Source organism: Lepeophtheirus salmonis, chromosome 1 (assembly GCF_016086655.4).
Source record: "Lepeophtheirus salmonis chromosome 1, UVic_Lsal_1.4, whole genome shotgun sequence".
Classification (NCBI taxonomy): Eukaryota; Metazoa; Arthropoda; class Copepoda; order Siphonostomatoida; family Caligidae; genus Lepeophtheirus; species Lepeophtheirus salmonis.
The window spans coordinates 35,921,959-35,938,313 of NC_052131.2; the positions used below are offsets into that span (position 1 = coordinate 35,921,959).

Consider the following 16,355-nt stretch of genomic DNA (forward strand, 5'->3'; position numbering starts at 1 on the left):
GTTCCTTGCATTTCAACGACTCTGATTTAATCTGTGCACTCTGGGAAGTGGGATTCACGGTAGCAGCACTGTCAGTAGATAACCAACTACTGACCAACTTCAAGTTCTACGAGCAACTGCTTTGTAATGGCGAACTGAAGACTTCCATCTCTCATCCTCAGGAAGAAACAAAGAAAATTCACCTGCTGTATGACCCAGTGCACAACTTCAAAAACATCTACAACTGCTTCAAACGGGTGGAGGTGCTCGAGTGTCCATCAACACTTGGAAAATCCGAGACTCTCAGACCAAATTTTGTCCAACTCAGGGAGATACACTTCAAGGAGTCTCACTTCAAAGTCAAACAGGCCCACAAATTGACCCTCAAAGCATTGAACCCTACAAACCTGGAGAAGTCCAATGTGAAATTGGTTGATGCTGTTCTTCACGAATCATCAATTGGAGCAATTAAGTATTACTCCAAAGAAGACAACAGTCTTGTCAGAACTATGTGGAATATCCTAAACGTCAAGACACCTGGAGTTGGCTACGAAAAGGGAGATGAGATACTGGAACCAATATAAGAGAAGAACAAATTTGGCATCTTTTTCTTGAGAGATTATGTCGACTTTCTCATCGAGTGGCAAAACAGTAAAGCACCTGGCCTCACAGCAGAAACTTTCATAGCAACAAAGCATACGTGCCTTGCCGTAGCAGATCTGGCAGAGTATCTCTTCCTAGATGGAAACTTTTCTCCTATGTACTCCTATGGCATGTTCCAGTCTTATCCTATTGAAAGAAGGTTCGGCTGGTACAGACAACTAAGTGGAGGTATCTACTGCATCACCGTGAACCAGATCCTGGAAGCAAAGAAGAAGAATCGTATTCTGAGTCTTGTCAAATTCTCAGGTAAATAAGATATTTGTTAACAGTAAGCTTCTTTATTTAGGTATAACTTATTTTTACAATATAATAATATCATTACAACATTTTACTTTTTTAAATTTTCAGATATGACTAATTCAGAAATTAAAGTTCTGCTGGATGAAGACCTGGTAAAAGCAGAGCTCATTTTAACTAACTGGCAACCAGATGGCCTCCAGGAACTAGCTTCTAATGGGGAGAGTAATGCTTTCTACTTTGTTGCCGGGTATATTGGTTTTTCTTTGAAGAAGAAGATCAGCTGTACATCATGCCAAGAGTTAATGGTCATCAGAGACACTCCTCCGGACTCAATAACCTTCGATAGCCCAACCAATCAGCATGTAGATCTGAAAGAGTTCATCAACATAATGAGCAGAAGGGGGTTGTTCCACTCCATCCGACCTTCTCTACCTCTCCTGTCTTTACTCTATATTCCCTTACATCACAGCTACTCCTGAAGAGAAAGACAGTTTACATGGAACCCCTAATCCTTGAGATTTATTTTTTGCCTCATTCATTGACAGGATGCAGGACAGTTTAAACTCTGACATTATCGCCGTTGTGGGAGTAAAGTGAGGAAGGACACCCCTCATAAGCTTTTCTTCAAAGAATTTCATTCGCTTTGTTTAATGTCATGGTTAAAAATTCAAGTTATAACTGAATGATGACGTCCGATTTTTAACAAAAAAGATAATGCCAGCTAAGAATTCAGGAGCTAATAGAAAAAAAGCTAAATTTCAATCAAAATCTTCTGACTTGTAGACTTGGACCAACTTTTTTATTGTGCCTTTTCTTTTTTATATGTTTTTAATGTTTATTTTGATTAAAGTACGAATAAATACCACTTCTATTAGAAATATATAGCCTCATTTTTATTATTTTGATGATTTTCCCTAGCAAAATAAATTTAAAAACTCTTTATTTTGTAGCAAAACACTTTAAGAGAGATATTCCATCTAGAATAAACAAAGACCCATTTTGAAAACGCGTGAGCGCAGAATCCTGCCCTGATTACAAGAGTCCTTGCCAAAACACACTTCTTAATCTTACAAAAAGTGAAATACGAAATGGGCATCTTCTGAAGCAAGACGCAGTAAATAATTGGAATTATTAAATGAAGAAATAGACGCGTTTCACTTCTCCAATCAACTCAACAATTTGTCTGATATGAAATTAAGATTGTTTTTTGAGCAAGAGCTTACTTTTTATCCTTATCAAAAGCATAAGAAGCTTCCAGTTTCAAAGCTTGTGTATATTGTGAGGTCAAATAAAGTTTAGATTGTTAATGCAAATCATAATGTCATAGCTGATTTGAAAGGTAGGAAGACCATAATTTGAACTAAAAAAGATGATTACGTAAATTGGGAAATTGATTTCTTTTAATGTCTCGTATAACAATAAGTTCAATTTTGCAAATTTAGCTTTCTTCACTATCAATAAGAATGGAAGAAGGCTAATACATACAATGGTCCTTTTTTTAAAGTGCTATGTGGATAGTAGAATCATATGATGATTTTTAAATTGATTGAATCAAGAGGTCAGAAAACATAATTTCATAGTTAAAAGCTAAGGTCCCTCTTTTAATGTGCAAGAAAATAGGAAATGCATTAGAAGAGTGAGTAAAAAGTCAAATATATCTTGAATTAATTGTTCAAAAATTATTGTATTTAATATTATAATAGTTTTTATAATATTGATACAAGTAAATGTGCATTTCATTTCTGTATTCAGGGTGTAATATTGTTTTTATTTTACTAAATTTTTTTCTCTCAAGTCATTTAAAAAATGATTAGTAGATTTTTATTTAAACTAGAGTCTTGAATGAAGTATTATTGGTTTATATTATGTTAATAATTTTTTTTCTAAATTATAGATATTGTTTTATTGAAGTCCTATATTTGTCCTAAGAACATAATATCCATGTATATCAAGATACTTCATTTTGTTCCTTGGCATGTCTCCAAATCATGCCAAGTATCAAAGATAATTTATTGAACATTCCCCCACAGCCAAACTGAGGTTGTATGATTACAATCTCCCTGCTTCAACCTCCTAAATTATATCCCATTTCACGACAACTTGGACCTTGAAGCTAAGTGGGCTCCCTTTCCTTTTTTTTTTCATACTTCAAGGCATGGACATCTCAAGCTATCTGGACTATATGCAGATTAATAAAAAAGCGCGCCGTCTCTAAAACACAGGTTGTTTTTGAAATTGATTAATCATTGTTTTCAGGAGAGCTATAGCTTCTGTATTCCGATCGTGACTGTTAAGTTTAAGGTGATTGGATGGAAGGGAGAGGGCTGTTCCAAGACAGAAAGTGGATCTCAAATTGAATTAAAAAATATAGACAATATTATTCATTACTAAGAATTCAAGACTCTGCAGCCCCAATTTCGCGAAATATTACACATTCTGCAGACCAAGGACAGGACAGTGGTCATCAATTTAATCGGCAACTGAAACTAAGGTAGGGCTCTTATGGGCACAAGCTCAAAAACAGGTTATGGCTTTGTGTAAAAGGCTTAGTTACTTTAAAATAAAAATATAGAACTAATTCAAGGGTTGACATATGTACTTAATTGAATGATATTTGAATAACTTAACTTTTCAGGAGACTGAATAAGAATGCTGTCCTTTCAATGTGGCCAAACCTTCCGCTCTACCTATTTTCTCCTCCGCCTCTTCCTATACCTACCGGAGCATCCACTAGTGACCTACGACTTCAGCTCGAATACGAGTGTCATGAAGCCTTGGAGCTCAAAATGTTTGGGGAAAAAGAGGCGCTAACCGTTAACGAGGGTTATGATAAGTTGTTAATTGAAACATTACCGTCGGGATTTATACTAATTAAATACCCCAAATTGACCCTTGTTAATCTGGAAGCGACTGAAAACCTCGATATTAAGGCTAGCCTCGAAATCCACGAAAACCTTACCTTTCGGATTTTTCATGGGCATCATACGCTAAGCAATATTTGAGTGTCCCACTCTCTTACCGCAAAGGCTAATATCATCAAATCAGTAACTGCAGTAATCAACATTGCTGCGTATTTAGGACCAAAAGAGTTCTGGAATAATCATGATACTTATGAAATCATCATGGGCTTATTGAACAAAATACTTGCATCCCCAGACTTGGAGCCAATTCATTGTTGAAGTATTTCATCATAGAACAGATGACAATACTCTTCCGGAAACCCAAGAGAAGAAGATTTTCATCGAAACCACTGCTTTATCACAAATGAAGACATTTTTACGAGCGGTCCCATATTAGTACTTACTTGAGGTAACTCCTGTAATCATAACGAGAAAAGAAACCTCTTTTAGTAGCTTAAAGTCTTGATTATTGAATTGAAGTATACTTTTGTATAATCAGGATTTATTTCTTTAACAATTAAACTGGCTAAACATTTCTATAAGTTAATGAAAAATGAAAATTATTTACATATTACTATCATAATTGAAAATTATAATAAGTGTTTTAGTACTACCAATTTGATGGTAAAGGAAATCATTACTATGTTGAATCATGCAGGAAAGGTTAAGTAACCTGTAGTCATATAAGACAAGAAACCTGTAAGCGAAGGTATCTACAAATGTTATTTAAAAACTGAGAAATTACAGCAATGGCATAACATAAGTTTAAACGGCCGACTATTTGTCATACTTCTATAAAAACAAAATAAGTATTTATTAACTTTAAATAGTCTAACATATATCGATATGAAAAAATCAAGACTGTGAAATTCATCAATCACAGTCATAGGCACCAGAAGTGGGGCGGGGGCAAGGGGAACAGCCTGTACCCAATCCAAAAAGTGGGTGGCCTAAATGAATCCTCCCTTCCCCCCCCCTCCAAAAAAAAAAAAAAAAAAACTCTCACCCAAAAAAAACAACAACATATATATAAGCTAAGACTTTTTAAATCTCATTCGTACATCAACTTTAAAATTTTGCTACGCACTTCGCTTGCAAATTATCTCAGTTTTTATATGACGGATGTATTGATTGTAGAGAACATAGAATCAGTATCAAAATGTTTGAATGGAATTTTGATAAGATTTTATAGCCTATCAGTACAGAACCACAATATTGTGTTTTGGCCACATAATTATATTCGATGACAATTCAAAATATTAAATAATACAAAAATACATAATGAAAGGTGTTGATTTAACCATAAATATATAAAACAAAAGAAATTAATATAAGAATTAAATTATTTAAAGGTATAATCAGCCAACATGTGAATTCAAAAAAATACGGGTGCCAATTTCAAAAAGAATAGTATAATACCTTCCCATGGCTCCAATAGGACGGAGAGACTAATAATGGAAATGTTGCAGTATTCTGCCAAACTTGGAGATAAGATAAACTTCAAAATGTTCACTGCACTGCCAAATGTGAGGAAAGCTTAAGCAAAAATGGTTTCAGAAACTAGAAAAATGTTACCAATAAATTCATGAAACACGAAAAGATTGAAGGCTATCGACAGTTGAGCTACAAGATGAGTAAACTCGGGCATGGTGAGAATGTTGCAAGAAGGTTAGACACCAAAGGACAAGAAAGTAAACAAAACACCCAGTATCTACTAACTATAATAACAACGTTGAAGTACTAGTCGAAGCAAGGAGCTGCATCGTTTCAAGGCAAGCACACTAGTGTTGCAATTAGGCTGTAGGAAGAAGGACCAAGAATCATAGCAACACACTGCTACATGCATTCAGTCAATGTTGTTGCCAAGCTTATAATCTTCCACACAGCAGTGACGGATCTCATAAGTTTCTTGCCAGATTCGCCAAAGAGAGTTGCCCTTGTTGAGACTGTGGCAAAAGCTCTTTGCTATCTGCAGACCCATATCAGGCCTCTCTGCCCCACACATTTAACTGTGAAACGAAAGGATTTGAGCTACATCAAAGTCACTCGAGCGTTGAGAAGATCTGAATGAATCTTGGCTTGAAGCTCAGCTATGGGTTCTTCAGAATATTAGAGATATCACTGGTAGACGTACTCTGGGCCAAAAAATAACAGTGAAGCACATCATTGACTCGATCTCAGGGAACAACATGAAGAGTAGGTTATTAAACTCTGCAGGCTCTATATTATGCATCCAGCTACAACAGTGATAGCAGGACGCTCTTTCAGTGCACTCAGACGCCTCAAATTATATCTGAAAGGGGCAATGTCACAGTTTAGGTTAAACTCACTATTAATTCTCAATATATACTAGGATAGGGCAGACGACTTGATTGACAATGAAGATCTGGTCAATGAGTTCATTTCACTCGGTGACACCAAACGGAGACACGCATTTCTCTCCATGAAGAAAGCTTAAATGTTCTTCAGTATTCCAGTGTGGATCAAAAGTTTTAAAAGTTCTCGTGTTTTTTTCAATCGTTTCAGAAAGTAATTTTAATTATGATAAATATATATATCGATAAAACTAATATGTAAGAAATACAGATAGTTACTTTAAAATTTCCATTCAGTGCTGGTTATAAAATAATCATATTGTTTGTATTTTGTTACATTTGTTATTATACAATTGCCAACAACAGTTCTATTGGATACATATTCAATGAAACAAACATTAATAACTTTTTTCCCTATTTCGGGTATTTATTTCATAAATAAACTTTGCACGCGCACGTGTGTAAGTGTCCTTGTATGTGAATGCATGTCGTGTAGCTTGAGCTTGTTTTGAGGTGAGTGCGTTTGGGGTTGAGTCTATACCAAAACATATCATGAGCCCCTTAGGCTCCCCATCCAAATATGCTTTTGGCGCGCCAGATCACAGTCACTACATGAAATTCTTTAATTCCAAAAAATATTAAACCTATCATATGGCTCTTTTCTAGATAGGTATACATTCGACTATTTGAATCTGATAAATGAGTGGTTTTCCCCATAGAAATATGATAGATGGTTAACAAATGTCCTTGTGAACCTATGTTATGTCAATATTGTAATTTCTCAGTTCTTCTTACATGTTTTTTATATGATATGCTGCAGACTAGTTAACCAAAAGGTAGAATTGGAGAGCAATTAGTGAAAAATTGTATACCAATATTTACGCATGAAATATTACTTGACTATTTAAAATAGGTTAAGTATCATATTTACTATATTTATATTGTTCAAAAGATGTCCAATTCCTTTTCCTAAGAGCTGGAATATATATATTTTTTATAATTTGATAATGGAAATCTAAAACCTATATGATTTTTTATTTGATCTGGTTTTTTTTAATAGTTATTTTATAATAAAATGTAATTGTTACACTTGTGAATTCTTGATAGGAGTTCAATGTTAAATCTTTTGTATATATTGTTATAATCCATAACTTCATACCCTGGAAAAAAACAACAAAAGATTTACAAGCAAATTTAATAAGTAAAAAATAAATCAAATATTTTCATTGACTGTACTTTTTATATCTTTTCAATGAATTTTGTAATTCTCTTGATTACAAATTTAACTTTTCTGCAGAGTGGATTCAGAAATTTTCAGTGAGGAAGTCCCTAGATACACCAAAAATAGGAAGATAAATAGTTGGAATATCATCGCAGAAAAAGTAAGTTTATTTCTTATATTTTTAATTAATTATAATCAAGCACAGATTAATGCCCAGGCTGGCCTTGGCTGCAGCCTGGGTGCCCCACGTGTGAATGGCCCTTGAATTGGTCAGACTAATGTAATGGTACAAAAAGAATGGATCTTTATTCGTCCGTGGGGTGATAAACAAGCAAAAAAGCACTGATTTGGCAAACATGGGCCACTTCTATCCAATCAGCTCATTGATTTGATACATCATTCTTCCATCACAATGATGTGAAAGCCTGTTGTTGAAATCTTGATACAAGCATATCCGAACATGCATGTAATCATGAATAGGATTGCATCACGCGGATTTTACCTACACAAGAATAAGGTTTTCTCCCTGCACTGCGTAGGAGTTTTTCGCTTTGGTTTCCCCTACCTCCCGCAGTAGGGTTTTTACGTACGCGTTGTACTTTAATTATTCCTCCGTTATCCCCTTTTTATTCATTCGAAATATACATTGTAATCGACAACAACCATGGGTTTGCGCATCATTTCGTAGGTAATCAATTCCAGTCCATCTTATATTTTTCATCCTTGCTTATTGAGAGAGACTTTAATCCTAACACCTGTCAATTTTATAGTGTCAAAATATCCGACAAGAAACTAAGTGGCGCTCAGAAACATAAACTGGAGCGGGAAGAAGAAAAAAAGGGACGAACTATTATAAATAAAGCTTCCTAAGGTAACAGGGTCTAGGGGTTGTCAGGGTCAAGATATGGAGGCGGATGACGCTGACTGCGACCGCCACGCCTTTCTCTTGTCTTTGCTTGCAAATGAGGAGTGTCCGACAGTGTTCGAGCGTGAGACCGAGAACAGAACCGGCAGACACCGCGGGTCGTGCTTCTGGTGTCCATGATGTGCTAGCTTCTGCTAATCCCTCTGTGAGTGGTTCCCCTGTTACTGCAGAGAGTGCACAAGACGTCAGCAATCTTGCTAATGTTACCCGGAGCTCGGATCCTACGTACTGGCAGACAATTGATGAAGATATGAGGAAATACTGGATTAAAATGGGACCTGAAGCATGTCAAAAGGAACTGTATTTTGTTTGGCATGCAAATTATTCAGGGACAGTGATTTTCAGTCAGCTTTCACGACTGGCTATAGTTACTGGAAGCAAGCAACCGTGCGCCTCGCTGAACATGCAGGATCGCAGAGTCATAAAAAGGTCATGGTAGCCTATGTTACACGCTGTGCTGATGCCGGATGCATTTATACAGAAGTAAAGAAACAATTTGACAGTAAATGTAAATACTGGACGGAAGTTTTAAAGAGGATGGTTGTGGGGGTTAAGTATTTGGCGGAGCGAGGATACCATTCAGAGGAAAAAGTGAAATTTTTGGACAAGCTGATAACGGGAATTTTATGGGAGTTCTGGAAATCATCGCTGAGTTTCACCCATGTCTGAAAGCCCATATTGGAAAATATGGAAATGCTGGTAAGGGAACATCTTCCTATTTGTGTTCAACAACATGTTTGGAGCTTATTGAGATGCAGGTCCTTGCAGAGATCATCAGGCAAATAAAAGTGACAAAGTACTTTTCAATAAGTGTCGATTCCACGCCAGACGTGACCTATATAGATCAGCTGACAGTCATAATGAGATATGTGTAAGGGCGATAATTTTGGTAAGAATAGAAAAGCGTGCGAGGAGAAACGAAGAAATACTTATGGTATCATTGATTAATTAAAATAATAATAGATGGTGATAGTCGATAGAGAACCGAATAAAATGCCTAAAATAACGTCGCCTTCTGTCTGGATTTCTGAAAATGGAGGCCCAGGAATTTGGGAATTACTTACCGGATGAGAAACAGATGGTTTGTCGGATTTGTCGAAATAAATGTGCCTTTAGTCTCCTATCTAGAATTACACAACACTCATTATCCTCATCTCATATCAAGAGCATAGATATTCATCTAAAAAATCAAGTTAATGATGAATACATCAAGTCAGACTTTAACTCTGATCTCACAAAGATGCTTATTGCATGTAATATAACCTCATCCATTGCTAATCATCTATATTCAAAAAATTTATGGAGAAAAACACGGGTAAACCGTTCCCTTCCCGAGAAACCATCATTAAATTAAAGGAGGATGTTGGTACTGATGTCATTTATAGAAATACATATAAAAATGTTTTGAGTCATCCACACCAAATGACGATCAAGTTATCAGTAAAAAGTATAAAATATTTACTAATTTCGAAATGGAACTCTGAATTTTGTATTATCTAACAGTAAGTATTCGCTTTTTTTTAAATCTAACCCTAAAATATGATTCTATTTTAGCTAAACATATCAAGAATTATGATACACAACTCATTAAATAGTAAAAACAACTGATTAAATGGTCACAACAACGGGGGTAGTAGCTTTGGATGGTTCGCAACTAGTTTGTCTAAGACTAGTTTCTTCACTTAAAGACTTGGGTATGATAATTAGGTTTTCCAATATTACATAGTCAATAAATATTACTTTTTTTATCACTTAAGGCTTAGCTATGGTTGATAGGCTCCAAGAAATGGTGTTCAGAAAACTCATACAAGGCAAAATTAACTACTTAAATGGTCACAACAACGAGGGTAGTTACATTGGGTGTATCATTATAATTAGCAATTGTGTAAATCCTTCATGATAATAGTATGTTGTTATATAAGCATAAATAACGGGGAAGAAATCTTTTTTGGTGCTCTTAATAAGGAGTAATATCGTCGGACATTACTACATAATTAGCTGTTGCTCTAAATCTTTACGATGAATTTATTTCTAACATTTTTTGATTAGTATATTTATTGTCTAATTTTATGATTTTGACATTTACTTTATTATTAATAATTAGTTAGATATCATCGATATAGATATATCTATCCTGTGCACAATTGTATATAGCAACTTCCACATGAAGAAGAGGGGTGATTATCTTTTTGATTAAACTCCACGTCTCGCTTGTGTTTTGCAACCCTAAAGTTATGACATATTTAACTGGATTCCGGTGTCAGAACAAGAAAAGGTTATTTGGATCAATCTATAATTTCAATATTCTGTATATATAATTTATTGTTATTAGTTATATGATTCCAATTGTTTAATTTTGTATATTTAACATAAATGTATGATGATATATTTCTTATTATGTAGATTATATTTGATTAAAGCCTTCTTTTTTAAATCTGGAACTTCAAATATATTTCGAAATACTCTACTTTGTCGTTTCATTAGCTATTATTCTGAGAATAAGGTTCATAATGAATTACAATTTTATGGAGTGTGAAGCTTTCAAATCTACTGTAACGGATAAAAAATGTCTAAGTCAATTATACGTAGTATATCTTCATTAAACATTTTGCTAATAAATACTTTCGTTATACCCTCAAAAATCATAATAAAGCAGGCAGATGATAATCACATCAGTATTTTAAACAATGATACCATATGTATTCCCCCCCCCCCTTCTCCTTGCACGCGTTTTTCTCTACAATATTATCAACTATAGATATGTGTCACCCGATGGTAGGATTGAGGAGCGTTTTGTTAAGTTTTTTCCTATTGAAAGTCACTCGGGAGAGGCATTCTGCCGGTCTGTTCTTGGTGTTTTGCAGGACATGAATATTAATATAATTAACTGCAGAGGCCAATGCTACGATAATGCCGCCAATATGTCCGGTACTTACAGTGGCCTTCAGTCACGCATTAAACAGATTATCCCTTTGGCTGAATGGGTACCGTGCGCTGCACTTACACTTAATTTAGTCGGGGTTAAGAGTGTTAACTGCTGCCTTGAGATGGAGGTATTTTTTAACTTCGTACATACACTTTTTGATTGTCCCTCCAAATCCACATCCCGTTGGTAGATTATTTCAGTGGGTTTACGGCCCAATGATAATCACAGAATAGAAACTTTAAAAAGTCTGTCTGACACGAGATGGTCAGCACACGCACAAGCGATAAAATCACTGCACCAGAACTATGCAAGGATCCAATAGTACTTGCTGATGTAAAGTGGTGACTCGAGCAGAACTCTTATAACTCGAAATGAAGCAAGGGCACTCCACAGTGAAATGGAGAAGATAGATAATGCATTCCTGTACAAAATGTGGTGCATAATACTGCAATGTTTCCATAAGACCAGTACTGCATTGCAAACTGTTGAACTGTATTTATGTAATGCTGTCAAAGTGATCAGTTCAATGAGGGATTATGTGGCCAACCTATTTGATAATTTTGACAACTTTGAGAGTGAAGCAAAAACATGTCTCCCACAGTGTCCAAGCAATATACAGTGGACACACATAGATACAGAAGAAGAAAAAAACAAGCAGATGAGATAACTGAACCGGACTGTGAGTAGTCGGGCCATGACAGGTTCAGAGTGACAGTGTTCATTGCTGCCATAGATTGTCTCCTTGCTAAAATCTCCTACACACATGTTCAGCACACATTTGGATTTCTCAACAACATTCTATCTATCTCTACACAAGACCTCTGTTCAGGAGCAGCTGATCTCCAGAGGAAAAATTCAGGTGATCTAGAAGAATATTTTGTGGATGAAATTAGACAGTTCAGAGAATTTATTTAGGGGCAGGATGACACCTCAGCTAGGTAACTGCTGAGTGATATAAGAGGACGGAGAATACAGTCAGTGTTCCCAAATTTTCATGAAGCACAGATACTTTTTTTGACATTATCTGTTTCCAATGCCACTGGGGAGCGTTCATTTTCAAAACTTGGACTTGTGAGGAATAAACTGAGATCCACAATGGGCCAAAATAGACTCAATCACCTGTCTTTGATGAGCATTGAGAGTGATATTCTTAGAAAACTGAATTTTACCACCTCATCAAAGACATCTCATCCAGGAAAACAAGAAAGAGATCCATGGGAAAATAAGTTGTGTGTATTTACTATGCTGCAGTTCTGTTACATTGCTGCCACACCTACACAGGTCTTCTGCTGCTGTATTATGTTTTTTTCTTAAAATTGCATCACTCTGCCCCACTGCTTGATTTGTGCTAGGTGGTCTGTGCTTCTGCTGCAGCATATGTGTCTTGGTTCAGAAAGCCTAATGTTTGTTAAGCTTGCTGATGTACTTTAAATGGATTTCTGTAGTATTTTGTTACAAGTAATGGCTGTTATAGTAAATGAGTGTTAAATTACTTTTTTCTGGGAGAACATGATGCATAAGGGGGCCCAGAAAAAAAATAGCCTAGTGGCCCATGACTACCTTAATCCTCCCCTGATTATAATATATATATATTTAGTTTGGAACCAATAAAGAAGACTCTATTAAGAAATGAAAATATTTAAATGACTATATGAGAAAAAAACAACAACACATAAATATAAAAAAACAGAGATGCTGGACCATCAAAAAAGTCTACACTATGAAATGTTAGTCGATATAACAAGTAATTAATGTTATTAGTCATTGTAATTAATACAAATATTAATTTGTTTTAATAACATAAATACATCTACAAACTTTAAAGTCCTAAATATGAATTATGATGATATGGAAGATGTTCAAATCGAAATAGCCATAACAAATGAAGACGAACATTCTAGATAAACGTATTAAATTATTTTTATACCACATAATGTAAATTGTATTATATATCTCATAATTTAATATATAAATAAATTATGTTTCATTTTAAATATAACTATTAATTATAAAAAATTTATTACACTTGAATGATTAAATTGATTATAGTAATGAGTATGAAAGTAGTGCGTTTTTTTACATTTAGCAAAAAAGTTAAACTAGATTTTAATTATTACATTGATAAAATTTACAAACTTTAATAGAAAAAAAAAATTGTTTGGTAATATTTTAATTTTTTTGATGTATATGAATGATAAGTCAAATTTGAAATATTAGTTTTATTAAAAAGAAAAGTAAGAATTAAAAATCTGTTAAAAAAATGAATACATTACCTTTAAATTCAAAATTAAATTGCATTGTATGCATAGCCTTCAAAATATATTTTCTTGATATATTTATTTGTTCTTTAGAATAATAATTTATTTTGTTTTCCTAAAATTTCGATTCCCTAATAATTATATATAACATTGTACTTATAGTCTTCAAAATTTATTATTCATATATAATTTTTAATATGTTTATATATAAAATTTTATTATTCATATATAATTTTTAATATATGTATATATAAAATTTTATTATAATTCAATATAAATGTTAAAATAATGAAATAGATTATTTTCCTTAGTCAATTAAACGGTGTGTTCTTAAAAAAATATATAATCTATTTATCATTAGGTTCTTCTGGCAATATTATCCTGAAATATTGTTTTTCCATTTAGACTTTTAAAATAAAATTTAAATTCGTTTCTAATTTCACTAGCTGATCTTCTATTGAATTGTAAATTAAGGTTAAATAATACAATGGAAATTTATAATCTCACAATTTCCTTTTCTATGATATCAGCAACTTCTTCATGAAAATTGTGACCAATTTGAGGTTTTTATCTATTTTTTGCTCTTTGGAATTTTGTAAAAGAAAATTATGCAAAGTAAAGTTTGCCTTTGTATATTTAATCACTCGGTCTTATAAACCTATAATTTTCCCTCTAAATATTCTCCAACTTAACATAATATATTTATATTAAATTATTTATCAATTCAATATTTACAGCAATACCGTGTAGTAAGGATACCTAAAGGATTTTCAACCACTTTCTAGACCTAGATAGTCTGTAATCGAACACGAACTGTTCTTCATTCATATCTTTTACAGGATATGACGCATTATATTTAATTTTAATGGAAGGCTTCATTACTAAGGAGAACATGAGATATTTTTATATTTGTGTGAGGAAGTTCCTAAATTTAAGGCCTCATTCCTCAAAAATATACAGAAAAGAGGATGTGAAAGGACTTATATAAATAATGAAAGGTCATTTGATTCACTCGTATAATCATTATTATAAATATTTCTTATCATTCTAAATATATCAAACTCATCTCCAGAGCTATCAAAATTCATTTTCAATAAATTTAAAATTATACCTCAATACTAATCTAAGTGTTTATTGTAAATTTTGGAAGCATTTGAGTAACTAAAGTGCTCCCAAATTATATTTTTTGGGGTATTTTCTCTCCTCCAAACAAGATTAATTTCCAACCACAGAACGTTTTGATTTAGATATGAAGAAATATTAAGGTTTAAAGATTATAATATGCAAATATTTTAGAAATATATTGTCTATTGGTCTGTTCTAAACTTATACGCTATACCAGTATATTTGAACATGCTCAATAGATGTCGTAACACGCCTTTAGTCAATGAAGTATCTAAGAATTCATTGCTTTAGTATATATTTCGTTTATAGGTACATTTGGTTTAGTTTAAAAATTCATTGAAATAAATTTTCCATAAGTCGTCGTATACCCATAAATTTTTTATGCAATATAAATTCAGATATACACATAGATTAACTAAATCTATAACTCCTAGTCCCCCAAAGTTCATGGGGATAATAGACTCTTTGGGGTTTTATATTTTTTTTGTTACTAGTTTCATGTAGGAATTTTCTATAAATGATAATTCTTTAGCAATACTATTCTTGAAAGGCGTAACACGTTATAGGTGGGTTACTTTAGAAATAATATAAATATTCCATACTTTGATCCTATCCCATACTTTTATATTGAAAGAAGATATGTAAGTAGTTGTTCTCCTAATTCTCTAGCAAATTTTTTGCCCATTCCTTTCTCAACTTTCTTCATCTATCCAAGACCCCATAAGATTTTGTTATAGTAGTTAGTTAAAATAGAGATTCTATTAGGAAATTTTTAAATAGAATTATGCATTTATTCCAGAAGGGTCAGAATTCTTTTTTGTTAGTGTATAAATATTTCTATAATGTTAAATTCGTTGAGCAAGTTTTCTTTCCCTTAAGGAGACAATTGAGCCTTGAAATCAAATGTTGAATTTTTAGTAGCTTTTTCAGATCCCTAGAATATTTTGTAAGTTTATTAAACTTTTATTATTTTTAGCTTTTGTCTCTCAGTCATCCTTCATCATCATTAATATATACTGGGTGAGGACTCAAAAATTAGAATAATCTTTGAGGTAGTCTAGCCCCAGTTCTAAAAGTCTTACAATTTTGTGCTTTTCGAAAGAGCTGACAAAAAGCTACTAGTTGATGTTTGTTTTGGTTTTGTGCATTCAAAAATGTTCACGCAATAAACAAAATGATAGAGGGGGTGTGATCTCCCGAGCGCACAAGTTGATCTCCGACAAGAATATCTTAACAGCGGATGCTGTTCTAAACATGAGAAATGATCGTTTCTTGGCGTCGAGGGAACCTCATCCAGAACCAAACATCCAGATAAGGTCATGGTCCTCAGCGTCGTGGTGTCCGACGGCAGCAAGACCCTACTTCACATGGACGTCTACTACAAGGTCCTCAGGTACCATGTCTTGCCATGGTCGAAGAGCACGTTCCCCAGGGTCAACTACATGTTTATCCGAGACAACGTCCCGACATACACGTCCGAAAAGATGTAACATTTCTCCAAGGAGAACATGGCAGCCTTCTGACCGGCAGACTTCTGGCCTTTGTCCTCACCCGATGTGAATCCTCCAGACATCGCTGTTTGATACGTCGAAGGGGGTAAGGTAAACAAGACATCTCACCTGAATGTCGATGCCCTGAAGGCTGTGATCACGGAGGACTTCATCAATGCCTTGAAGCTATCATTCAGAATGGAGGGGGATATATTGAATAAAAAGTATTGAAAATTGTTGAATTTTGTTTTAGTTGTTTTACTAAAAATCTCATGTTTCAATTTTTTTTGAAAAAAAAAATACAAAAACCAA

The 16,355-nt window shown here is 33.9% G+C and overlaps 1 protein-coding gene and 1 long non-coding RNA gene across 2 annotated transcripts; both read left to right on the top strand.

Moving 5' to 3' along the window:
* The first annotated feature begins 563 nt into the window (after positions 1–563).
* On the top strand, positions 564–1,778 carry LOC121127215 (uncharacterized). The gene is made up of 2 exons (XM_040722593.2): positions 564–888; positions 991–1,778. Exons 1-2 carry the CDS (start codon positions 738–740, stop codon positions 1,359–1,361), a joined length of 522 nt encoding a protein of 173 aa, XP_040578527.1. The 5' UTR covers positions 564–737; the 3' UTR covers positions 1,362–1,778.
* A 991-nt stretch (positions 1,779–2,769) lies between these two features.
* Positions 2,770–10,708, top strand: LOC121126047 (uncharacterized). Its single transcript, XR_005866806.2, has 6 exons — positions 2,770–3,373; positions 3,518–4,191; positions 7,395–8,007; positions 8,090–9,746; positions 9,799–9,938; positions 10,002–10,708. It is a non-coding gene; the product is annotated as an uncharacterized lncRNA (long non-coding RNA).
* Positions 10,709–16,355: the final 5,647 nt, after the last annotated feature.

Coding starts and splice junctions, on each gene's coding strand:
- LOC121127215 (XM_040722593.2), top strand. CDS start 738: ATGTACTCCTATGGCATGTTCCAGTCTTATCCTATTGAAAGAAGGTTC. Junction 889..990: donor GAGTCTTGTCAAATTCTCAG/GTAAATAAGATA, acceptor TTAAATTTTCAG/ATATGACTAATTCAGAAATT.